The sequence below is a fragment of the Macaca nemestrina genome, chromosome 11, assembly GCF_043159975.1.
Source record: "Macaca nemestrina isolate mMacNem1 chromosome 11, mMacNem.hap1, whole genome shotgun sequence".
NCBI lineage: Eukaryota > Metazoa > Chordata > Mammalia > Primates > Cercopithecidae > Macaca > Macaca nemestrina.
This window is the reverse complement of record NC_092135.1, coordinates 117,070,750-117,095,236: the sequence shown is the minus strand read 5'-3', so window position 1 is coordinate 117,095,236 and position 24,487 is coordinate 117,070,750. Positions and strand designations below refer to the sequence as shown.

At 55.9% G+C, this 24,487-nt stretch overlaps 2 protein-coding genes across 13 annotated transcripts in view; both read left to right on the top strand.

Moving 5' to 3' along the window:
* The window catches only part of LOC105481243 (cilia and flagella associated protein 65), a 40,005-nt gene extending 28,390 nt beyond the window's left edge, over positions 1 to 11,615 (top strand). For 5 of the 7 annotated variants that reach the window (XM_071073408.1, XM_071073407.1, XM_071073404.1 and 2 more), the window contains 15 exons: positions 375 to 551; positions 828 to 894; positions 1,043 to 1,153; positions 3,405 to 3,596; positions 3,697 to 3,855; positions 4,317 to 4,460; positions 5,098 to 5,211; positions 5,404 to 5,511; positions 7,971 to 8,015; positions 8,242 to 8,444; positions 8,903 to 9,031; positions 9,414 to 9,674; positions 9,993 to 10,499; positions 11,184 to 11,321; positions 11,435 to 11,615. In XM_071073408.1, coding sequence (XP_070929509.1) covers positions 375 to 551; positions 828 to 894; positions 1,043 to 1,153; positions 3,405 to 3,596; positions 3,697 to 3,855; positions 4,317 to 4,460; positions 5,098 to 5,211; positions 5,404 to 5,511; positions 7,971 to 8,015; positions 8,242 to 8,444; positions 8,903 to 9,031; positions 9,414 to 9,674; positions 9,993 to 10,499; positions 11,184 to 11,321; positions 11,435 to 11,519 — 2,440 coding nt within the window. In that variant the 3' untranslated portion in view covers positions 11,520 to 11,615. The remainder of the gene's footprint in view (positions 1 to 374; positions 552 to 827; positions 895 to 1,042; positions 1,154 to 3,404; positions 3,597 to 3,696; positions 3,856 to 4,316; positions 4,461 to 5,097; positions 5,212 to 5,403; positions 5,512 to 7,970; positions 8,016 to 8,241; positions 8,445 to 8,902; positions 9,032 to 9,413; positions 9,675 to 9,992; positions 10,500 to 11,183; positions 11,322 to 11,434) is intronic. The other 2 variants (XM_011740677.3, XM_011740685.3) reach the window with 2 other exon arrangements.
* Positions 11,616 to 17,456: 5,841 nt separating this feature from the next.
* On the top strand, positions 17,457 to 24,258 carry LOC105481242 (crystallin beta A2). 6 transcript variants are annotated; one of them, XM_071073401.1, is made up of 7 exons: positions 17,457 to 18,037; positions 18,969 to 19,584; positions 19,914 to 20,758; positions 21,290 to 21,454; positions 22,197 to 22,338; positions 23,465 to 23,607; positions 24,065 to 24,250. In XM_071073401.1, exons 4-7 carry the CDS (start codon positions 21,294 to 21,296, stop codon positions 24,222 to 24,224), a joined length of 606 nt encoding a protein of 201 aa, XP_070929502.1. In that variant the 5' UTR covers positions 17,457 to 18,037; positions 18,969 to 19,584; positions 19,914 to 20,758; positions 21,290 to 21,293; the 3' UTR covers positions 24,225 to 24,250. The 6 variants fall into 6 exon arrangements, with proteins under 6 accessions (XP_070929502.1, XP_070929501.1, XP_070929503.1 ...); XM_071073400.1 differs by having other exon boundaries at positions 17,457 to 19,090; positions 19,370 to 19,584; XM_071073402.1 differs by having other exon boundaries at positions 17,457 to 19,584; positions 19,914 to 20,132; positions 20,214 to 20,758.
* The last annotated feature ends 229 nt before the right edge of the window (positions 24,259 to 24,487 follow it).

Genomic DNA, 24,487 nt, shown 5'->3' with positions numbered 1-24,487 from the left:
TTGGTGGTGCCAGCCTTCCTAGGTGTCCCAAATGGCCCTTTCCCAAGAGCTTTGTCACAGAAGGGTTCATGGCCAGCTCAAAGTGGCCCCCATATTCAAGCAACACCTTGACTCCTGGCACCCACAGTGGGAGCCCCACTCTTCACTTCTTGAGTTGCCATGGCCCTGTGTCTGTTCCTGGGTTTTGGGGCCATTATTAAATGAGAATCCACAACAGCCACATTTGCTCAGACACACATGGGACAGTTTGCCAAATGGAGCATGAAGTGTGGGAGTCATGGAAGAAGGCTCCACCTGCCCGTCGGGGTCTCAGAGCCCCTGCCTCTCTGTTCTGCCTGACCAGTTCTTTGTATGGCTTTGCATCCGTCTCCCAGGGCCTTCCTCTTTCCAAGTGACCAGCGGATTGACGTGGAGCTCTGGGCAGAGCAAGCAGAGTTGAATTCCACTGAGCTCCACCAGATGCGCGTGCAGGACAATTGCATCTTCTCCATCAGCCCCAAGGCTGGGAGCCTGAGTCCCGGGCAGGAGCAGATGGTGGAGTTAAAATACAGGTGTTCCCCACCTCCCAAGTCCCTTGCACTTCCAGTCATAGAGACCCCTACCCCTGGCCTTTCATTGTGTGACTCCAGGGCACCCCAAATGGCCATTCCCTTGGAGGACCACCTTCTCACCTGCAGGGGAGGTCTAGTTTCCTTCTTGCCCCATCCCAACTCAAGGGCGAGTTGCTCCCAGGGGCTGGCCAGCTCAAAGCCACAGAAATGTCATGTCCATTTGCTCTCTTTCTTGTACCAGGGCTCCAGAACTCACTCCCAGACTTTTCTTTCTAGCCACCTGTTCATCGGTACTGATCACCTCCCAGTGCTCTTCAAGGTGTCCCATGGCCGGGAGATCCTGGTGAGGCCCAGAACCCTGGCCCTGCCCTGGTTTCAGGCTGGAGGACGGGGCTGGCTGGACAGGAGCAGGGAGCTGTGTTCTCCTGGGAAGCTGGGGTCCAAATCTCCGCTGGCTGTGTCAGTTCCTCCTGGGGAACTTTTATTTCCAGCTAAATTTCATAGGTGTGACAGTGAAGCCGGAGCAGAAGTATGTGCACTTCACCTCTACTACCCACCAGTTCATTCCTGTTCCCATTGGTGACACACTACCCCCACGGCAGGTCAGTGGTCCACGTTGTCCTGTTGACCAAGAAGGCCTAGGTGTTGGTCTCTAGGTATGAGTGTCAGCCCTTGAAAGAGTAACAAAGACATGGCTGTCTGGAAGCACTTGAGGGGCTGGGCCAGCAGGTTGAACCCCCAGACTGGGCAACTGGGAGAGACTTGAGGGGAGAGGCTGCAGTGTCCTGGTGCCTGGTGCTAAGCCCTTTGCCAGGTCCAGTTCCAATTAAAAGATGAGGATTTTTTTTTTCCTTTAGCAAAATGTTCTTCAAACTTCTTTGACCATGAACCATACTAATATATTTGATGTTATATATGCTTATACCCCAGTATATATGTAAACATACAACCAAAGTGGAAGTATCACAAATTGATAATTATACTACTACATGCAAAGTATACTGATATTTTCTTTTTTATTCTATTCTGTCCAGTTTTTAAAATGCTGGACATGACCCACAACATTGATTTAGATGTGCTCACCAGTAGGGCTTAGCCATAGTGTGAAAATCACTGCTCCAAAAAGGATGTCCTTCTGGAATGTGAAGAACTTGGGAACGTTTAGACCTTTCTTTCTTTACTGATTGACGGCAATACAGTTTCCTTGCTCTGGAAATGTACATTGGTCATCTCCAAGAGGGGGACATAATATTTTCCCAAACATTTCACAGCTGTGCAATTTCTAATCATTTAGAAGCCCAAGTGTTTCTGAGCAGAGGCCTCCAGCCATTCAGCCTAGAGGCCAAGGAATGGGCTTCCTGGATCTAGAGGGAAGTTTCCTATCCCCAACTCTGTTCACTTCTGTGGACACCCACTAACCCTCTGGCTTCCCAGCAGGAGCTGTGACAGTGAAGCTGGTTTGAGCTACTGGGAATATGTAGTGCCATTTGCTAAAAGGAGATAAACTGGGAGCAGGAATAGGCTTTAGAATGAAGAGTTTGGTTCTGGCCAAGTTTGAGATGCTAATGAGACAACCAAGAGGGCTTGTCAGGTAGAAGGTGGACACCAAGTGTCTTAGTCCATTCTGGCTGCTAAAACAAGTTACCATAGATTGGGTGGCTTATAAAGACCAGAAAATTTATTATAATTTATTGTAATTTAATTTATTATAATTTATCGTAATTAAAAAGGCTGGGAAGCCCAAGATCAAGGCATGGGCAGATCTAGTGTCTGGTGGGGGCCCACTTCCTGGTTCGGTGGCTTCTTGCTGTGTCCTCACATGGTGGAGGGGGCAAACGAGCTTCCACAGGCCTCTTTTATAAGGGCACTAATTCCACTCATGAGGGCTCTGCCCCTGTGGCTGAATCATCTCCTGATCATCTCTTAATACTACTCTATGGAGGATTAGGTTTCAACATATGGATTTTGTGGGGACACAAGCATTCAACCCATAGTACCAGGTCTGGAGCTCAAAGGGTGGTCCAGGCTACAGAAATAGAGTCAGCACGTTCAGGAGTGAGTGCTCAGAAAGGGGAAAAGGGGCCAGGACTGAATCCAGATGGACTCTATTCTCTCTGGCTTCAATTTTCTCATCTCTAAAAGGAAGGATTGGACCAGAAGATATCTGGTTTCTTCTAGGACATTCTATGATTCTCAACCTTTGGAGTTGGTCTTTGGTCCTTCAGACCTTTCCGCCCCCTTACTTGCCTTTAAGCAGAACTCCCTCGGCCAGGCGCAGTGGCTCATCCTGTAATCCCAGCAGTGTGGGAGGCAGAGGTGGGAGGATTGCTTGAGGCCACGAGTTCAAGACCAGCCTGACCAACATAGTGAGACCCCATCTCTAAAAAAAATATATTTTTTTGAAGCAGCTGTGTGTGGTGGTGCACGCCTGTGGTCCTAACTACTTGGCAGGCTGAGGTAGAAAGATTGCTTGAGCCCAGGAGGTCGAGGTGGCAGTGAGCCATGATTATGCCACTGCATTCCAGCCTGGGTGACAAAGTGAGACCTTGTCTCAAAAAAAACAAAAACAAAAACAAACAAAAAAAACTTGATGAAGTTAAATTGAAGACAAATAAAATAAGCTGCTCCTTTACAAATAAGATTACAGATTATCCTAAAATGTCACCAGCTGAACATACAGTTAAATACTTCTTGGGTAATCAAGCCACACGAGAAATCAGAGATCTTTAGAGGAGCTCACAGACTCAAAGGGTGACATCATGGAGATCAGCCTGTGCTCCCACAGTGGGCACAGGCTTTCTGGTTTGCAGTCCTGAACTGATGTGGCAATTTTCCTATTCCTGCCCCCTGCAGATTTATGAGCTGTATAATGGTAGCTCAGTGCCTGTGACATATGAGGTCCAGACCGATGTCCTGTCACAGGTTCAGGAAAAAAATTTCGATCACCCCATCTTCTGCTGCCTCAACCCCAAAGGGGAGATCCAGCCAGGTACCACTGCACGGGTCTTGTGGATCTTCTCACCTATCGAGGCCAAGACCTACATGGTGAGCAGCAGCCTGGATGATGTGGGAGGTGGGGTGGTGCTGGCTTCCTCAGCAGGCCTCCCTCTGACCAGTCCCTACCCCAACCCTCCTAACTCCCCAGGTGGACGTGCCCATACACATCCTGGGATGGAACTCGGCCCTCATCCACTTCCAGGGAGTGGGCTACGACCCCCATATGATGGGGGACACAGCCCCATTCCACAACATCTCCTCGTGGGACAACAGTTCCATACACTCTAGGCTGGTGGTGCCTGGACAGGTGGGGAAAGGGGAACTGGGAAGGCCTGAGGCCTTGGGGAAGAGCCTCAGAGCCCAGGATGGCCAGGACAGAACAATGGGGAGGCTGGGAGGGACATGAGATGTAGTTGAGGAAGGACAGAGTCTGAGATGAGGCCTTGGAACTCACCCTCCTCCAGATTCAGGAGGTGGCACCGGCTCCATGAGAGGCCTACCCTGCCACCTAGTGCCCACAGGTGTTTCTGCTCAAGCCGCTCCACCTGCCACAGGGCCCTGCATCCCACCCTCTTATCTGGGATGAGGATGTTAAAAGATGGCACAGGAGTGGGGGTGTTGAACAGTGTCAAGAGGGCCAGGCCCAGTGGTCTTGATTTTCTGACCTCGTGATCTGCCCGCCTTGGCCTCCTAAAGTGCTGGGCTTACAGGCATGAGCCACCGCACCTGGCCAGTTCTTATTTCTTTACCTCTACTCTCCACCCACAGAATGTCTTCCTGTCCCAGTCCCATATTTCCCTGGGAAACATCCCTGTGCAGAGCAAGTGCAGCCGCCTGCTCTTCCTCAACAACATCTCCAAGAACGAGGAAATTGCCTTCTCCTGGCAGCCAAGTCCTCTAGATTTTGGGGAGGTGAGAGTCCCCTGAGCCCTTGAACCTCCATCAGAACTCTGGACACATGCAACCCCACCTGACCCCATCCCATACAACCCCATCCCATACCATCCCACTCCATCCCATCCCATCCCATCCCACCCCACTCCATCCCACCTCATCCCACCCCACTCCATCCCACCTCATCCCACCCCACTCCATCCCATCCCATCCCATCCCACTCCACTCCATCCCACTCCATCCCACCCCACCCCACTCCACTCCATCCCACCTCATCCCACCCCAATCCATCCCACCTCATCCCACCCCACACCATCCCATCCCATCCTATCCCACCCCACTCCATCCCACCCCACCCCACTCCATCCCACCTCATCTCACACCACACCATCCCATCCCATCCCAACCCATCCCACCCCACTCCATCCTAGTACATCCCACCTCATCCCATCCCATCCCATCCCACCCCATCCCATCCCACTCCATCCCACCCAACTCCATCTCATCCCATCCCATTCCATCTTGTCCCATCCCATCCCATCCCATCTTGTCCCATCTCGTCTTACCCTATCCCATCTCATCCCATCCTATTCCATGCCATCCTATCCAATTGCAACCCTGTGAATCTCCAGAGACTCCTTCCCCAAATCAACAGGTGTCCGTGAGTCCCATGATAGGGGTGGTGGCTCCTGAAGAGACGGTCCCATTTGTGGTGACCTTGAGGGCCTCTGTGCATGCCAGCTTCTACAGTGTAGACCTGATTTGCAAGGTAGGAACCAGCCCCAGGGGTAAGGTGGGATGGAGGCATGGCTCCCAATGCTGGGGTGGGGTGAGATGGACTGTGAGATCCCCAGACCCCAGCAAAAGGCGGAAGTCAGCCCTTGGAAGGGAGAGGGCCTACAGCAAAGGCCCAGGGCAAGCTCCAGACCTTGGCCTTCTCTTTCTCTGTCCTGGGCCATAGCTGTACCCACAGCAGCTCATGAGGCAGTATCACGAGGAGCTGCAGGAGTGGAAGGATGAGAAGGTGCGGCAGGAAGTGGAGTTTACCATCACCGACAAGAAAGTGAAGGTGAGAAGGGCTGAGTAGATCTCAAACACCCAGATCTTTCTGACTGGCCTTACCAGAGGGGGCAGAGGTAGTGGGCCAAGGTGGCCTTCCAGGCCAAACCAGCCAGCCAGCCTTCCCTAAGAGATTAGATTCCATTCACTAGACTCAGCTTAGCATCTCCACAGCCATCCGGAGAGGCTCTCTGGATAGAGAAGGCTGGCTGTCCATTCCCTGCCTCATGTAGCCAGCATTTAATGAGTGGCTACTGTGTGCTGCACGCTGGGGATTCAGGGGAGACAAGCAGAGCTCACCTTCTTCTTTTTCCTGCCTCAGCCTCCCGAGTAGCTGGGACTACAGGCGCCCACCACTAGAAACTAATTTTTGTATTTTTAATAGAGATGGGGTTTCACCATGTTGGCCAGGCTGGTCTCGAACTCCTGACCTTAGGTGATCTGATCACCTCGGCCTCCCAAAGTGCTGAGATTACAGGCATGAGCCATTGTGTCCAGCCTAGAGTTCACCTTCTGATGGAAGACACTGTGGCTTCAAGGGCAGGCTCTGGAAACAGATTGCCCAGGTTTCATCCCTGGAGTTAATGATTTCTAGCTTTGTGATCTCAGCCAACCTATGTAATGTCTCAGTACCTTCAGCTGTAAGAAGTAGGGGTGGGTACTATTACATCTGGGATTTGCTTCAATATAATCCAGAGGTGGGGCACAGCTTGGACCAGACTGGCTATGAGGTGCTAGTTGTTGAAGCTGGGCAATGGGCAATGGAGAGTTCTTTGTAGCATCCCCTCCACTTTTGTATACATTTGAAATTTTCCATATTAAAAAGGTTAAAGATAAAAGCCTAGGCTGGACATGGTGGCTCACACCTGTAATCCCAGCACTTTGTGAGGCCGAAGCAGGTAGATCACTTGAGGTCAGGAGTTCGAGACCAGCCTGACCAACATGGTGAAACCCTGTCTCTACTAAAAATACAAAAATTAGCTGGCAGTGGTGGCAGTTTCCTGTAATCCCAGCTGTTTGGGAGGCTGAGGCACAAGAATCGCTTGAATCCGGGAGGCGGAGGTTGCAGTGAGCAGAGATCATACCACTGCACTCCAGCCTGGGAGACAGAGTGAGACTCTGTCTCAAAAAAAAAAGATAAAAGTCTAAAAATATTTTTTAATGTGAGTGAGATATCTGGTTTGTAACATTGTTGTGAGGATTAAATAAGTTAATACCAGTAAAGTGCCTAGAACAGTGCCTGGCACCCAGGAAGTGCTCACTGAATGGGAGCTATTAGTATGTATTTTGGGAGGGGGAGGGTCCGACAATAAACACGAGACAGCACTTTGTCTTGGTTCCTCCCCTAATTTCACAGCCTTTCTTGAATGACCTCTTTCAAGAATGACCTCTTTCAAGAATGACCTCTGGTATTCTTGCTCCTCGGTCACCTTGGTGTCTGCCACACTGAACCCACAAGGAGTCACTGCTCCCCTCTGAAGCTGTGGCCCCACTGTGGATACGAATTACTTCCTAAGGCCAGGCGCTGTGGCTCATACCTGTAATCCTAGTGCTTTGGGTGGCCAAGGCATGAGGATTGCTTGAGCCTAGGAGATCAAGACCAGCCTTGGACAACATAGTGAGACCCTGCATCTACAGAAATACATTTTTAAAAATTAGCTGGTGTGGTGGCTCACACCTGTAGTCCCAGCTACTTGGGAGGCTGAGTTGGGAGAATCTCTTGAATGCAGGAGTTCGAGGCTGCAGTGAGCTATGATGGGGCCACTGAACTCCAACCTGGGTGACAGAGTGAGACCCTGTCTTTAAAAAAAAAAAAAAAAGAAAGAAAAAAACAACTCTCCTTGGGGGCATGAGAGAAAGAATTTCTGAATTAAATCTTAATGAGGGAGACTGATTTCTCATCTCACCGAACCACAGAGCTCCAGGGCACCAGGGCAAGCACCCTTGGAGCTGCCCACCTACATTTGATGGCATTCACTTCACTCAGGAAACCGGAATTTCCTGGTCTACAGGCAGCACTTCTCTAGGGAAGGTTCTAGAGGAAAATGTGACAGGGAATTGGGCAGGACCAAGAGGGCAGCGAGAGGATCAAAGTGGGGGAGTCTCTTTAGGCCTCTCACATCTTTTTTTTTTTTTTTTTTTTCTGAGACAGAGTCTCGTTGTGTTGCCCAGGCTGGAGTGCAGTGGCGCCATCTTGGCTCACTGCAGCCTCCGCCTCCCAGGTTCAAGCGATTCTCCAGCCTCAGCCTCCTGAGTAGCTGAGACTACGGGCACGTGCCACTGCATCTGGCTAATTTTTGTATTTTTAGTAGAGACGGGCTTTCTCCATGTTGGCCAGGCGGGTCTGGAACTTCTGACCTCAGGTGATCCGACCGCCTTGGCCTCCCAAAGTGCTGGAATTACAGGCATGAGGCACTGCCTCCGGCTGGGCCTCTTGCATCTTAAGCAAGGATCTCTCTTCTTCCACAGAAGAGAACATGCTGCACAGCCTGTGAACCTGTGAGGAAGTACAAGGTGAGGCAGCGAGCCCCAGGCCCATCTTCTCGGAACAACTTGGGAGGGTCCTTGCTTTCTCCCAGAGAGACCTCCGACCCCTGGACCAGCCTCCCAGAAAGGAGGGATGAAAGTGCCAATGAGTGGGGCCACACGCTTATGTGATGGGGAACTAGGTCAAGGACCCCATTGGTGATGTGGGTACAGTGCCCAAAACCTTGTCATCCATGTCCCTCCCTTCCCAAAGACGCTGCCTCCCATCAAGAACCAGCAGTCTGTCAGCCGGCCCGCCAGCTGGAAACTGCAGACCCCAAAGGAGGAGATGTCCTGGCCCTGCCCCCAGCCACCCTCTCCAGGCATGCTCTGCCTGGGTCTTACCGCCCGAGCCCATGCCACCGACTATTTTCTGGCTAACTTCTTCTCAGAGTTTCCCTGCCACTTTTTGCACCGGTAAGCTCATGGAAAGGCAGCAGTCACCTTCCTCTTCTCTCTGTCTCCTCTTCCACTCCAGAGCAGGGGCTGCCCAGACCCAACCCATGGTGAGGGGTGGAGCATGGGCAGTGGCAGTGGGACTCACTGAGTGCCTCTGGGCCCAGGATGCCCCATTACCACTTAGGTCCTTTTGAAAGGGGGACGAAACAGCCAAAGCCCCCCTGGAGAACACACATAGGCACCCCCTGCCCCTCTTTGTTCCTTCTTTTTCCAACTGGGAGTCTCTCTAGCTCCTGTGCTACTCTGAGGGTTTGAGCTTGGTTCTCTGAGCCCAGTAGCACTACATTTGGATTAAGGCTGGGAGTGCCTCAAACTCATCTGTGTCCTCATCACTGGGCAGCTACCACCACAGCTTGTGCCCCCAACCCCAGCATGGTGGCTTGCCCAGGCCACTCAGAATGTCATGGCTGCCACAGGGAGCTGCCAAAGAGGAAGGCCCCCAGGGAAGAGTCAGAGACTTCCGAGGGAAAATCCCCTAACAAGTGGGGCCCTGTCTCCAAGCAGAAGAAGCAGCTCCTGGTTGACATTCTCACCACCATCATCAGGTACCAGCTTACACCCTGGGCCCTCACTGCCACTTTCTCATCCCTTCAGCTCATTCAGCCAGAGCCCCTTACATTCCAGCACTCTTCCTTTCTTGAGAAATAGAACTTGGTGGGGCACGGAGGTTCTTGCCTGTAATTCCAACACTTTGGGAGGCAGAAGTGGGAGGATGGCTTGAGCCCAAGAGTTTGAGACCAGCCTGGGCAACATAGCAAGACCCCATCTCTACAAAAAATACAAAAATTAGCTGGACATGGTGGTGCATGCCTGTAGTCCCAGCTACTTGGGAGGCTGAGGTGCAAGGATAGCTTGAGACCATTAATTAGCTTGATTAACTGGGATGTTGAGGCTGCAGTGAGCCATGATCACACCACTCTAATCCAGCCTGGGAGACAGCAAGACCTTGTCTCAAAAAAGAAAAGAAAAGAAAAACAAAGAAAGAAAGAAAGACAGAGAGAGAGAAAGAAAAGAGAGAGAGAAAGAAAGAGAGAAAGAGAGAAGGAGAGAAAGAGAAAGAGAAAAAATGAAAGAGAGAGAGAAGAAAAAAAGAAACAGAACTTCTTTGCAAGATCCTGCCACTGTCCCCCCGACCCACCCACCTCAGGACAGTGGGGCTCTGATGGAGCTGGCTGGAGGGATTCTCAGGTCTGTGTCCTGAGTTCTGCCCCTTTCCAGGGTTGGCAGATGAGTCTGGAGCCAGTTCACTGTCTCCCCAGGGTTCCTGCCCAGTATGTGTGTGAATCTGCCCTGCCCTGCCTCCACCATACTATGCTTGCTTCTAAAAGTTCATGAGGCTCAAAGATGTCTTCCTTGAAAGAAGGGACAGGAGGAACAACTGACCGAGGGCTCCCCTCTCCCCACCTAGCAGCCCCTTTCCCACTTAGCACCTAGCTCTTAAGCCAGGCCTCCCCAGGGGCTTCAGGGCCCCTCAGCAAGGGCCTTCTCCTTCTCCTTGCCACCTAGGGGCCTGCTGGAAGACAAGAACTTCCATGAGGCTGTGGACCAAAGCCTGGTGGAGCAGGTGCCGTACTTCTGCCAGTTCTGGAATGAGCCGTCAGCTAAGTTCAGGGACCAGAAAAACAGCCTGTACTTAATGCCAATCCTGCCTCTATCCTCCAGCAGCTGGGAGGATGGGAAGGGCAAGCAGCCGAAGGAAGACAGACCAGAGCACGATCCAGGGTTGGGGAAGAAAGAAGAAGGGGAGGAGGAGGAGAAGGGTGAAGAGGAAGAAGAGGAGTTGGAGGAGGAAGAGGAGGAAGAAGAGGAGACAGAAGAGGAGGAGGAGTTGGGCAAGGAAGAGATAGAGAAGGAGGAGGAGAGGGATGAGAAGGAAGAGAAAGTGAGCTGGGCAGGGATGAGGCCCACACCACAGCCTGAGTCCCAGGAGTCCATTCGATGGCAGTGGCAACAGCAGCTGAAAGTCATGGTGAAGGAGGAGCAAGAACAGGACGAGAAGGAGGCCATCAGAAGGTGAGCAGCCAGGCCCCAGTGAGGATGGGAGGAGGCGAAGTGCAGAAGGCTCCTAGGAGGCAATGGGATGCCAAGGACAGCCGCTGCCTGTATGCACATTTCATCCTCACTCAGTGCTTAGTGAGGTCATGTTGGTAGCTTAAGGCCTCTGCGGGAGTATCAGCTGAGCACCAACACTGAACTTCATTCTTTTTTCTCTGAGAACTGGTTGTTGACATTTACCAAGGCATGACTACCAGGAGAATTGTTATAGTCTGCAAAGTCTTGTAAATGGGCTTCTAGAGCCAGAAAAGGACCACCTGTCTTGCAGGTGGGACTTCCCACTGGGGCTGCCCTACAGATGATTTATGTCCTTGTAGGGATTCCCTAGGCCCCACCCAGTCCCTTCTGCGCCCTCTCATCACTTCCCTACCTTTCTCCAAACTTGACCCTGAGATGCCTACTACATTGCCTGGGTTTGAATCCCACCCCTTAAACCAGCAGCATATTTGGCAACTTGGAATCTTTTAGCCACACTTGGAACATCTGTAACATTGAAACAAGGATGGTCCATACTGTAGTGGATGAAGGGAGTCGAATGGGAATCTCTGTAGAGCTCGCGGCACACTGTACCGCACGGACAGGCGAGCGAGGAGGCGCGCGGTCACTGCGGCCACGCTCATGCTAGCCCCCGCCCCGTCACAGGCTCCCGGCCTTCACCAACCTGCAGGAGGCGCTGCTGGAGAACATGATCCAGAACATCCTGGTGGAAGCGAGCCGCGGGGAGGTGGTGCTCACCTCGCGGCCACGCGTCATCGCCCTGCCACCGCTCTGTGTGCCCAGGTAGGGGCGCCGGGGCCAGCGGCCGTGCAGACCGCGCCGGAGGGGCGAGGGGGGCAGGCAGGCTCTTCCCTAAGCCTTGTCCCCACCCCTACTTGGGACTTTTTGTCTTCCAGGATTCTGACCCCGGACACGCTGCTGCCGACGCAGCAAGCAGAGGTACTCCACCCGGTGATGCCACTTCCTACCGACCTTCTGTAGATGCCCGCGCCCAGCCTCTCCGACATGCCGCCTTAGGTCATGCCTGGCCCCCTCTCCGCCACCCCGCCAGTAAAAGCATCTAGTCTTTTTTCTATATCTACCTTGACTTTATTTCCCCGACGAGGGGGAAACGTGCGCGCACGCTCTGAGAGGGAAGGATGGCAGGGAGCAGCCTGGGCTGACTGCAGAGGTGCGGCGGGAACTTAGGGCCCGGGAGGTTGCACTCGCCGCCCGCACTGCAGCTGGACTGAGACCTTGCCGCTAGCTGCCGGCCGCTGGACCGGGTCTGGCCAGTGGAGGGCGCTCCGGGCGGGGCCTGGCTGGCCTTTGCCCCAGCGTAGCTTGGTGCACAGTAACTGAGTGCCAGGCCTGGCCAGCGAAGCAGGTGTCCACGGGGCAGGGCCACCCCTCGCGTTTCCGCGCCGCGCCTGCTCTGAGGCTCGGCACCCCCAGGGCCAACCCCTTAGCATTTGGCGAGCTCCAAGAGCCCAAGAGGCTGGGGAGGAAGGAGAACAGAGGCACGCCGCGGAGGGCCAGGAATTAGGCTGGGGCGGGTCGAGGTCACCACTGGATTTCGGGCCACAGACCCTGCTAAGCGACTCCCACTGTGAATCAGTCCTCAGACGAGGATGGATACCCACCTCTCGGTTCCTCCTAACCCCCGCCTGGGAGCTTCTGTCCTCTGCTTCTCGGCTCCTCCCTCCCAGAGGCAGGTGGGTGGAAAAGTGACATCTGGTGTTGTTCCAGAGGCGCCCAGGTCCCCAGCACCCTCCCCTCCGCCCCCGCCACCAAGGCCTCGGAGAAGCTCCGGTCTCAGAGCCGGAGCGGGGGAGGGACGGGGGGGCTCCGCCTCCATGAGTCAATATTTGCCCCGAGCAAACGGGCGCCTGGACAGGTGTGAGTGTGTGTGTCTGGGGGCGGGGACTGAACAGGCAGTATAAGAGCATACTGAGCCCGGGCTCCGGGACAAGCTCCAAGGCGTGGGCTGGGGACGAAGCCAAGCTAGGCTGGGCCGGGCAGAGGGGCCAGGAAAGCCAAGCGGAGGATGGCTGGGAAGGGAGGGGCGGGCCAGGTGCGCACCTGCGGTGGCCGCCGCGGCCGCCGACGTGTCAGCCGCAGATGCGCTCAGGTGAGGGCGGAGGCTAGCGGGGCGCTGTGCAGCACTGCGCTCGCGGAAGACCAGGACCAGGAGATCACCGAGGGCGACCGCCAGGCCCCGGGCCCTCCGCTCCCGCCCCGCGACGAGCCCCTCGCACAAACCGGACCTGAGCGTTTTGTTCGTTCGGCTCGCGTGAGGCAGGGGCGGCCTCTCAGCACCAGCCCGGGGGCCCGGCCTGATCGCCACGCAGGCACCTGCCGCCGCCACCGCCACCGCCATCGCCACCATACGGGTGGGAGAGGCTGTGCGCCGCTCAAGTGGAGATCCGGCTCCCATCCGGCCCCACCCGCCCTGCCTTGCCCTGCCCGCAGCTTCTGGGCTGCCAGGCTCCATTCTGCGTCGTAATACGGGCTGAGCCGGCTCCAGCGGGTGGCGAAGGGGGCCGTGGCCCAGAACAGAAACCCTTCTGGAGGTGGAAACCCGGATTCTAGTCCGCCTCTGTCCCCGCGACTTCTGTGGCCTTGGGCAAGTCATTTCCCGGCCTCTTGGTTTTCCCATTTGCTCAGTGAACGATTGGTCTGGCCTCCCGCGAGGGCTAGGGCTTCCCCAGCCTCCTGTCCAAGTTCTTGGGCTCCTGGCCATGCTGGGGAAGATGGAGGCCCTCACGGAGTTGGAGCCAAGGCTGAGGCGTGGAAAATCTGGGCGGGGGAAGCTGAGGGCCTTCATGGAACCTCAAATCCACTCCTAGGATCTCTTTGGTGCTGCTGACATCCTGAGATGTCACTCCCTGACACCTCCTTGGTCCCTCTTTCAGTCTAACCACGTCTGTGACAGTCAGACTGACTGAAAAGGACAAGCCCCCAGGCACAGCCGTTCACCACCTTCCTCAAACCTCAGAATCCCACGTCCTGGCTTCCATCAGCTGGGGTGGGGTAGGTAGGCAGCCCTCAGCTCAGGCAGAGGCAGCCCTGGGAGATGGGTCAGAAGTCCCTCCAAATTGCATGTTCCTAGAGGTGCTGGCTTGTCCCCTCCACCACCACCGGCTCTAGTGCCCCTATGTCACCCAACTACCCAGAGGCCCCAAAGGATCTGCTGAGCCGGAGACCGTGGCACAGAGAGAGGAGGGGGAGGGGGCGAGATGGTGTTGGACAGATCCCTGGCAGGTCTGAGGAGAGGGTGGACTACAGGAGGGCTCTTCATGGAGCAGCCCCAGGGGCGGGGGAAGGTCCTTGGGTCCTGGGCTAGGGTGTGTGCAGCCCTCTCCTGGCCCCCTTGACCTGGCTCTGTCCTGGGCCAGCCCTTTGCTCTTTGCCTGGCATTGGAAGATTTGCCTGTCAGGGGCCTGGCATGGTCCCAGCGCACCTTCCCTGTGTCTTCCAGGGCTTCCTCTTCCCTCCCCAACCATGGCAGGGGCCAGGATTCCACATCCTGGGTCTGCACAACAAAGAGGTCTCCGCCTGGAACGACCCCCTCCCAAACACACACACACACACACACACACACACACACACACACACGGCCTTGAGGGGAGGGTGGTGAGAAGGAGGCTGCCACCCATTGGGCTGGGATCTTTCCTGGTGACTGAGAATTACTACCCCTTCACCCCGGGGCCTAATTTCCCCAGCCCCCCGCCCCCCATCCATCCCTAAGACTGCGTTTGCTGGCCATTACCAGGGATCTGGCCTCTCATCCAGGTCCCTCCTCAGCTGCCAGGCTGGGGGCGGAGTCTCCCGGTGCTGGGCAGGCCTGCAGGTGCGGGGCTGCATGGGGAGGGGGGCACTGAGCAGCTGGTGTGCGAGGCAGGCCCCCTCCCCCTCCCGTTCAAAGCTGGGGCCTGCTTCCTGTCGTCCCTGTCAGCACCCTGGGTGGGGGAGGGACCAGGTAGTGGGGGAAGTGGAAAAGGAACTGAGCAGTTGGAGTGCAGCAGCTGAGAAACAGCAGAAGAGAAATGGAGAAGGATGAGAGAGAGACCAAGAGCATAGACAGAAGGACAGAGGGGTGTGAGAACACAGGGGAGATCCCAGGGGCCGCAGAGGCTGCAGACCCCAGACTGTGAGAGCGAGACCAGAGACAGAGACGACCAGAGAGAAACCAGGGAAGAGGAACAGAGAGAGACACATGGAGACAATTCAAGATAACAAGAGATGTACACTGAGAGGGATGGGGGATGTGGAGACATGGGGTTAGGGCTCAGGGGACCAGAGGCAGGAGGCACTGTGTGTATGGAGAAAGGGGGAAGCTGCGAAACAGCCCCATCCCACCCCAAACTGGGGTGGGAATTAGCCCCAGCAGAGGATAAACAGGTGGTTTCTAGGTGGGAGCCAGGTTTGGAGGTGGGGGGAGGGTGATACCCTTATCTTGGAAGCCCATCTCCTCCCAATAAAGGACAGAACGTGAGGGAGAGGCAAGGCCCAGGCTGTGGCTGGACACCGGGGGCCAGTGAGGGGCACAGATCTGACTCCATCTCTCTCAGTTTCCCTCTTAGCCACAGATGGACAAGCCAACAGCTATAGCAGCTGCTCTGCCCCCACTCGCCCCAATGATTCTGGCCTAGCCTTGGAATTTCTGGGCCTAGAGGCCGCCTAGGGTCTGTGTGAGAGTGGGGGGACCCGGGAGTGGAGGCACTGGGTGGCAGGGGGGAGACTCATACCCAGGTGCTAATCCCCATCCGGCCAAGGCAGTACCAGAGCCTCACTGACCTTCTTGGAGATTAGTCCCCATGGAGACCGTGGCAACTCGCCCCCTCATTCTGGCTAGGCCAGGCGGGTGGGTGGGTAGGGCAGGCAGAGGCTGGATAGGGAGGGGAAGGAACCTTCCAGAGGCATCACAGGAGTCAAGGCTGGGAGGCCCCCCCAGGAACCACAGCCAGATTCGTTTACAGGTAAAAAACAGAGGCCTCAAGAGAGGAGTGACTGACCAAACGCCCCAAATGGCGCTAGGACAAGCACTGACACCAGAAGACAGGTCCTCGGCTCGGTTCCCAAGCATTTTTTCCTAGACAGCAGAGGCCTGAACAAGAACAAAGGAAATTGGCACCCTGCCCTCTGACCCTCCCAATCTTCCCAAACTGAGGTCATGAACTAAGGAGTGGTTCAAATACGGTGAGGCAGGAAGGTGCTCCATCCTGAGCACTAGGCTGGCTTCTGCCAGGGACCAGGGTGAGAAGGAGGATACGGCTCCCAGAGCCATGCTTGCAGCCTGACCACTCCCCCAGCTTGGCCAGCCCCAGGGGTGATGGGAAGTACATGCATCAGAGCCAGTTATAACCACAACCACAGCAGCAGCAGCGGCAGACATTTATTGAGTGGACATTGCAGGCCAGTTCTGTTTTACGTGCATTTAAATCAGCACAACAGCCTCTTAACCCACTATCTTCACCTTTCAGTGTCTGTATGACCCTGGGTGGGTGGCTGAGCTGATGCCTCCCTGGGTGACCGTGGAGTGGGTATGTGCACGTGTGAAAGTGATGGGGCGTATTCGCCTGTGAGTCCAGTACCCAGCACAGCCCGTGGCACATAGTACATCATATTAAATCTTTGAGGAATAAGTCTGCCCATACATGAATATGACATTGAGGTTTCTATTGAATCCTAGAACGAGACTATTTGCATGTGAAGCTTGTGGCATCACATCTATGTGCCTGGAACTGTGGATGACTCTGTCTCCATCTGATTGAACATGTGTCTGTGTGTGCCCTCTCCCTGTCACCCTGTGCCAGCCCTGTGGCTTTGTGTCCAGGTGTGTGAGCGACGGTGAAAGCTGCCTGCTAGCTCCCTGGATGGTGGCCAGTTCTCTAACCCCACTGAGAGGCAGAGGAGAGGGGCTCTGTTTCTAGTGGGATAGAACAATGACTCTGTGGGGGTGGGGCTCCTAAATGGCCTAAACTAGACTGGTCTCTGTACCCGTTATCTCTGTCTCCCAGGAGACCAGTCCTGCACAGCCTCAGGGAAGGTGCTCATCTGCTGGTTCTGGGCTCCAGACTGGGGGTGGGGGCGGGGGCCAGAGAAGCAGGGGTGGAAAGGAGGGGCTGGTGATGGTGGCAGGGTGGGGGAAGGCACCCTTCCCTGAATTTGCATCTTCAGTACCCAAACCCTGGATGATTTCCCAGTAAAATGAAGGGGGAGGGCTGGGAGGCGACCGGCTGGAGGAGAGGACATGAGCCACCAGCCCCTCTCCGCTGCCCAGCAGTACTGAGCAGTCAGGCTGTTCCTGGGTTGGGGCTCTAGGTGAGAGAGGTGCCACTTCTTTGGGATTCTCAGGGCCTTTGCTGAGGATGGAGATCTGGGCAGGAGCTTAGGAGTGGGTTTGAGGCTTCCTTGCAGGATCTATGTGTCCCCACATGGCATGTGGGTCTGGGTGGGATCTGAGGGCCTCATGGAGGGGACTCAGGCTCAAAGGATTATCTGTGGGATCTTATGGGTCTGTATGGGATGTGGGTTTCGGTGAAATCAGAGGGCAGGAGACGGTGGCTAGGGGTGGGGTGAGGGCCTGAGGATTTCCCTGTGGGGCCCAGAAGTCCCAGTGTGAGATGGAGAACTGAATGAGGCCAGGGTGGGGGTGTCTGAGGGTGATAAGATCTCTGCGAGATTTTGAGGGCTCTGTGAGGTGTCGACTGGGGTTGCTGTTTTTTGTCTACGTAACTCCCGTTCCATGCCCCAAGGCCAGCCTGTGGATGTGGAGGGGGTAGGGGTGACTGTACTGAGCTGGCAAACAAAGCCACCTGGGCACCCATCCTTCAGGAAGCTCTGGGCACAACTGATCTGGGAAAACAAACAGGAACAGCTGTTAGGGGTGGGGGGGCACGGCAGCTGGGGAGAGGGGCAGAGCTGGACCAGCCTGGTGGGGAAAGGAGGAGACAGGGAGGGGGTCCGTGGTACCCAAGGGGTATCGATCCCAGCGTCCTCCGCTGGCACAGTAGGCAGGGCTGCCTGGAAGCCCCTTCCCCTCAGTGGTTGTTCTCTTTGGCGATGACTGTGAGGCCCAAAGTCAGGAGGGGCCTGAGGGTGTTGGGGAACCCTGAGATGTTTAGAGGTCTTCTGGGCCAGTGACTATGGGTGGTGTTGGTAGGCATACCCGTTTCTGAGAGAGCTGGTCGCAGTTACTAGAACTAAAAGCCATGGGTGAAGGGGTGAGAAGGTGGGGGTACCTCTATACCATTTCCGAGAGGAGGGAAGAGGTAGAAAAGGGAAAAGGCTGGCTGCCGCCAAGACCAGAGCTTCACACTGGAGGAGGAGAAGGGGCCCTTCTCACACACGGGGTCCCCTCCCCAACTCCAAGCGGGACTCTTAATTCTAACCTGGATCTCGGCTGGACGACCTCCCCACTTTTCCTCCTCCCCTAACCCTGGAAAAGGCGCGACGCACCCCTCCTGCAGAATGCCGCCGCCGTCGGACCCACACGTGGAGCCCGGCCCTCAGGAGTACACCCAGCCCCTAGCCCCGGTCGGTGCACAGTGTCCAGTCTCCGACAGACACCCCCACACCCTCTGACCAATACTTGACGCCCGCGTCAGGGACAGCGCAGACGCACAGCCTGACGCACTAGCCACCCGCGCCCGCGGTCCCTGCCGACCTGGACCTTCCGTTCCACCCCGCCCTCCGCGCCAGCTTTCGGGCCAGCGCGGCCTGCTCGCGCCCTCTGGTGGCCGAATTCAGAATTGTCGGATAGAGGTGGGGGAAGGAGGGAAGGAGAGATCTGATTCTTCACCCCTCCCCGCTGCCCCGGCTGGTGACACTGAAGGCAAAGACTGGGACACCAAGGGTCCAGAACTGGCTCGTGCGCACTCTGTAGTTTGTATTCCCTCCTTGCGGTTTGTATTTGTTCAAACCCCAGCTAAGGTAGGGAATCAGGACACGGTTCTGACCTCACCCCCAATCAAACCTGCCTGAGATTGTCCCATCTCTGACCCATATCCTCCTCACTCCGACTCTACCTCCATGCCCAGTTCTAGGGCCCTGTACTCTTGGCACCCATTTTCATACACACTGCGAGCTCCAACAGTAACTCCTCCAGGGAAAATAGAGGCCCAAGGGAGCCTTTGGCCCCAGGGCCCACTCTCAGCAACCCAGAACTTCAAGGGTGGGAGAGCAAGCCACCACCCCCCCACTTCCACTGGAGAATTTTCTCTACACCCATTTTCCGTGGACATTTTGCCCATGCCTGACCACCTTGTTCGCTCACTCGTTCAAGAAGTTTTATTGAGTGCCTACTATGCATCCAGCACTGTGCTAAGTTTGAGGATAACAACTGAGAACAAGACACAGTCCCTGCCCCTTTAAATGGAGCTTACACTCTGGTAAGGCAGATGCTGGTACACCCATAAACATAAGATGAAAAAGATTACTTTACAGCACGATAAATGCTACAAAGAAAAAAGGCTGATGTGATGGACAGAAGGGTGCCTGGAACAGCATCACCAAGGAGGTGACACAGGAGCCAGCTCTGCTACCATCTTGTGACCAAGACACTCCAGGTAGCAAACAGCAAATGCAAAGGCTCTGAGATGGGCTGAGCATGGAACACTGGGAAGAAGGCTTAGAAGGCAGGCTGGTATGGCAAGGCTTCTGGGAGTTGGGGTGGCTACAGCTGGCCTGTGAGCACTTTTTGGCACAGGAGCTCCGATGGACAGTGGTGGAGCACAGGTTTTGGCTTCCAAAGGTCCGAGCTCGATTCTTGCTCTGAAACTGGCTAGCCATATGAGTTTGGACAAGTCCCTGCACCTCTTTGACCCTCCGTTTTCATATCGGTGCAGGTAAACCTAACTCACTGGACTGTCCTGAGGACCCATAAGGGAAGCATGTGACTCGTGGGAGCAACAAAATATTAGCTCCCTTCTCACTAGCCCCTCTTACCTCTGCTGGAATATGCCCACCCACACCCACCACCATTAAGGAAAACTCACAATTTTGCAAGAAGCCTTTGTGTCTCATTAACAGCTGCTGTGGTTAGAAAATTCCACTGTAAGTGGTGAGAAAATTTCCTACCTGGAGCTACCCCTTGGGGCTCCTAACCTTTTTGTGGCTCCCAACCTTTTCCTCTTCCTCTTCTCCCTCCCCCTTTCTCTACACCCACGCCCTCCCCCCCCCCCCCCCCCCCCCCCCCCCCCCCCCCCGCCCACCGCTGCCTTTCCCCAGCTTACTCTATCGCCCAGGCTGGAGTGCAATGGCTTGATTTCGCCTCACTCACTGCAACCTCCACCTCCTGGGCTCAAGCAATTCTCCCATCTCAGGCTCCCAAGTAGCTGGGACTACAGGCGCATGCCAACACGACCGGCTAATTTTTGTTTGTTTTTGTAGAGACGGGGTTTCACTGTGTTGCCCAGGCTGGTCTCAAATTCCTGGGTTCAAGAGATCCTCCCACCTGGGTCTTCCAAAGTGCTGGGATCACAGGCGTGAGCCACTGCGCCGGCCCTGCAAGATTTCTTAGCTGTGACCTCTCCACCACATTCCAAAGCCCTCTGGGCCTCCACTTCTACATCTGGGAAATGCAGGACAACAACAGCATCTTCCTCACAGGTCAGTTTTAGAATTGATGGAGTTCACGCACCCGAAAGCCTGAACAGAGAGCTCCGCCTGAACTAAGCGCTTCATCCCCAGCTGCTAACTCTCAGGCAGACGTTGGGGGCCGGAATCCTTAGAGCCTGGAACTTTGTGGGAGACCCGAAGCGGCACGGGTTGGGCCGAGCTGAGGCCCAACATTCTTCCTGCCTCCCGCGGCAAGCCACTCCCTGGGTGGTTATTATGCCTAAACTCTGAGTAAACCGTGCGGCCCTCGGGCGGTCGTTTCCAGCGCCCGACGCCGCCGCGTGGCGGGTCCTGATCACCTCCTCCTCTCCTTCCCGGACCCGAGGACACCCCGAGGACGCGGCGCAGGATCTGGGAACGCACACTTGGGAGGAAAGGGGCCGCGGTGGACCGATCCTCCAGGAAAAAGAGGACTGAGCACGTGAAGCGAATCCTTTGGAAGGAGCCTTCTCTACCTCCGCCCTAGCATCGCCCAAAAGAGAGGCCTGGACTAGGGCCGAGGAAGGCTGGCGATTAGACTCTGGGAAGAACTTCCGCTCCGCGAGTCAGCAGCGCGGTCTTAGCCCGAGGCCCCGGGGAGGTCAGGTCCCTTCGTCCCGAGGGCCGGGCCAGGGAGGGTGAGTTCTGCCCCGAGGCCTGGCACGCCCTGCCTGGCTCAGGCTGGAAAGAAAGAAAGCACCGAGTCAGCCTGGGCTGTGGCGGGCGCGGGGTGCGCGCCTCAGCACTTTCTGTTGTCTTCCCCGGGGGTTGGGGCCACAGCGGCGGCTGCGGGAGAGGCCTCGGCTCCCCCGCGGAGAACAGAGCCGACCGCAGCCTGCCTGCTGACTCAGCTCCCCCACCCCCGAAGGAAAGGGTACGGGCAGGGGGACAAGGCCAGGGTATAAAGCCCGGCCCGCCTGGCCGCGCGCAGCCTCGCAGCCCGTCCATTTCTCTCGCGTGCGGCGCTCACCCACCCGGTGAATGCCCGCTGCTGGGGTGGGAAAGGGCGGGGAGAGCGAGAAGAGGGCGAGCCCCTGGCAGCTGGGTCCAGAAGCTAAGGCCTGGTCCAGTCCCCGGGTTCTTCACCTCCTAACCAGACTGGGCAGGCTGTGGCTCGAAACGGGGCTCTTGAGACGCTGAGCGCGTGGTTCCACCCTTCCTGTCCGCAGCAGCATGAGCAGCGCCCCCGCAACGGGCCCAGCGCCCGCCAGCCTCACGCTCTGGGATGAGGAGGACTTCCAGGGCCGTCGCTGTCGGCTGCTGAGCGACTGTGCGAACGTCTGCGAGCGCGGAGGCCTGCACAGGGTGCGCTCGGTCAAGGTGGAAAACGGCGTGTGAGTGATTGCCTGGCCGCGGCTGGGCTAGGTTGAGGGGCACTGGGCTCCACTGGCGTAGGCTCAGAGCCTCAGCACCCTGTCCCGTGAACCCTGGAGAGACCTGCCAACTTGGGAAACCCCATAGCCTCCCCAAAATTCCCCACCCATCCCAAGATAAATCATGGGAAAGTGTGTATTTTTGTGGTAAAGAGACACAGGCGAGAAGTACCCCGCCGTGAAGGAGTTTCTAACGTACTTACATCCTTCCCAGAGTTTTTCTCTGTGCAAAAGTAGAAGGCTCTGCGCTTGGCTTAACAAAAGAAACCCAATCCTTTTCCCTGGCCCCACTCTGGTCTTAGAGTCCAGCTTTTCCCACCCTCCCGCCCCCTACCCCTGCCCCAACTGAGGTCCCAGTTCCTGCTATGATACTCGGGAGGGGTCCTCCAATGTGTCCCTGTGCAAAGGCCTAAACCTTTGGGGCAGGAGCTCTTGGTCGGGAGATCTTCATAGGCAGGAAAACTCCTTCCCAACCTGGGGTCCTTGAGCGGGAAGCCTGGGCTCCTCAAACCCCAGAGAGCAGCAGGTTTGGGACCTTTAGTCTCGAGAGGGGCTGGATTGCCATACAATGGGTGTGTCAGGGGAAGGGTTGGGGGTTGGAGAAAAATACTGTGCTTCTCAGTCTTTTCAATCATGGCAAGCAAGGGGGAGGCAGTGGGGGTGCGGCTCAGGCAGATACCTCCCAGCTCTTCTCCTTTAACAGTTGGGTGGCCTTTGAGTACCCCGACTTCCAGGGACAGCAGTTCATTCTGGAGAAGGGAGACTATCCTCGCTGGAGCGCCTGGAGTGGCAGCAGCAGCCACAACAGCAACCAGCTGCTGTCCTTCAGGCCAGTGCTCTGCGCGGTGAGCACAGCCCACTTCTCCTCCTCTGCCTCCTAACTCCAGGCCCTGGCCTCACCATGGCGCCTGGAAAGGCTGTTCAAGCCCTGCAGGGGGGATATGTAAACAAACTCCGAGATGGGTGATAGTAGCATTATTTCTCAGAATCAGAAGGGTGTCCCCAAGAAAGTTGGGATTGTGGGCGTAGGCCTGGAATCCAGAAATCATCACCATGGACAGCACTGAGGCCATCCCATTCCTGAGCGTCTAGCGTTCCCTCACATCCAATAGTTCACACGTGTGAGTGAGTGCCTCTGGCGTCACACAGCCCTGTGAGGTCAGGGTGGCTGCTGTTAGCCCCATACACAGGTGTGGAAATGGGGCTCAAAGGGACAAAGTGGCTTGCCCAGGGTCACTGAAAAGAGTCAGTCTCAGTGTGTGTTTGTGTATGTGTTATTGTATGTGTGAGGGTGTTGGTAATGAATCAAATACACCAGAAGAGAGGATCTCATTTTCCATTTGTGCCGACCTGGTTGCTAGTAGGGCTGGGGAGTGGAGAGCAGAGGACCCAGCCCAGGCCAGCCCACTTCCTCTGTTCCAAGAGGCTGAAGAACCCTGCAGTGGGAAGGCCAGAGCCAAGATGCAATCAGTATTGATGCCCTGACATGTCTGTTCTGATTCTGCCATCCAGTACCCCTTAGTTGGGCACTAATCTGTGAGACGCTGGCTGTGCTGAGGGGCTGGGCAGGGGATTGCACATTTAGTCAATGAAGCCCTCAGGGGGACGGGACAGATTTCTTGGTGAACGGGACAGATTTCTTTAAGGACCTCTGGCTTTGCTCCTGCAAAACAGGCCCATGTCACAAGGTGCTCTCTAGTCCTGACCTGAAAGGGTCTCTGGAAACCCTATCTCCCCAGTCACCTCCTTAGCCCAAAGCCATGGGAGAGGCCAGGTTTGGGGGAGCCTCTGAGCGATCCATTTCCCAGCCTGCCAGGGAGCTGATGGGTTGAGCTCTGGGAGTGCCTGTGGGTCCTAGACAGCTGCACAGCTTGTGTGGGGCAATGGGTAAGGGAAGTGAGGCTGAGGATGTATCTGTTAACAACCCTTTGGAAGCCCTGACCTTTCTGTCCCAACCTTCCTGTGCCTCAGAACCACAGTGACAGCCGTGTGACACTGTTTGAGGGGGACAACTTCCAAGGTTGCAAGTTTGACCTCATTGATGACTACCCATCCCTGCCCTCCATGGGCTGGGCCAGCAAGGATGTGGGTTCCCTCAAAGTCAGCTCCGGAGCGTGAGTCCTGGAACCAGAACTGGGCAGAGAGAAGAGCAGGAAAGCAATGGGGACCAAGGGAGAGGGTGGAGAAAAGCGATGTGGGGAGGGTGCTAAGAGAGATATTTGGGACTTGGAGGCAAGGATGGAGACAGACTGGGAGGGAGGAAATGAGGAGGTCCTAGGAGAATGGGGGGCAGAGGAAAATATAGGCACAGAAGAAGGGCTGGAGAACATGAGGGGATGGAGGCAATGGAGGGTCGGTACAGGAGACAGGATGAGAACCGTGATAGGAAGACTGGGAGCAGTAGCCAGGGGAGGGAGAGAGCCACGTAGGGAAAGTTGAAGCAGTGATTTTGGAGCTGGGGGCTGGGAGCTACAAAAAGGGGGGCTGCTAGTGGAGAACATAGAGTAGGGGTGGGGGCAGAGCTTACTCCCTGCCCTGTGCCCTCACTGGCCTAGGTGGGTGGCCTACCAGTACCCAGGCTACCGAGGCTACCAGTATGTGTTGGAGCGAGACCGGCACAGCGGAGAGTTCCGTACCTACAGTGAGTTCGGCACACAGGCCCACACTGGGCAGCTTCAGTCCATCCGGAGAGTCCAGCACTAGGATCCATGGCCCCAGACACCTTCCCTGAAGACCATCAATAAAGGTTCCTGAATCTTCCTGCCCCTCTTGCCTCCTTGGTGTCTTGCTTTGTGATGTCCATCCTCATCTTTGCGAGAGTCCCTCCCTGCCAAGCTGATCCTCCCCACAGGCTCCAGAATCCTTGGCTACCAAGCGTAAGATGGCTGAGGTTGTGTGTGGATAGGCTGTGGTGGGGCTGACAGCAAAGTGCTGGTAGAAATCTTAGACATTCTGGCTGGGTGCAGTGGCTCATTCCCGTAATCCCAGCACTTT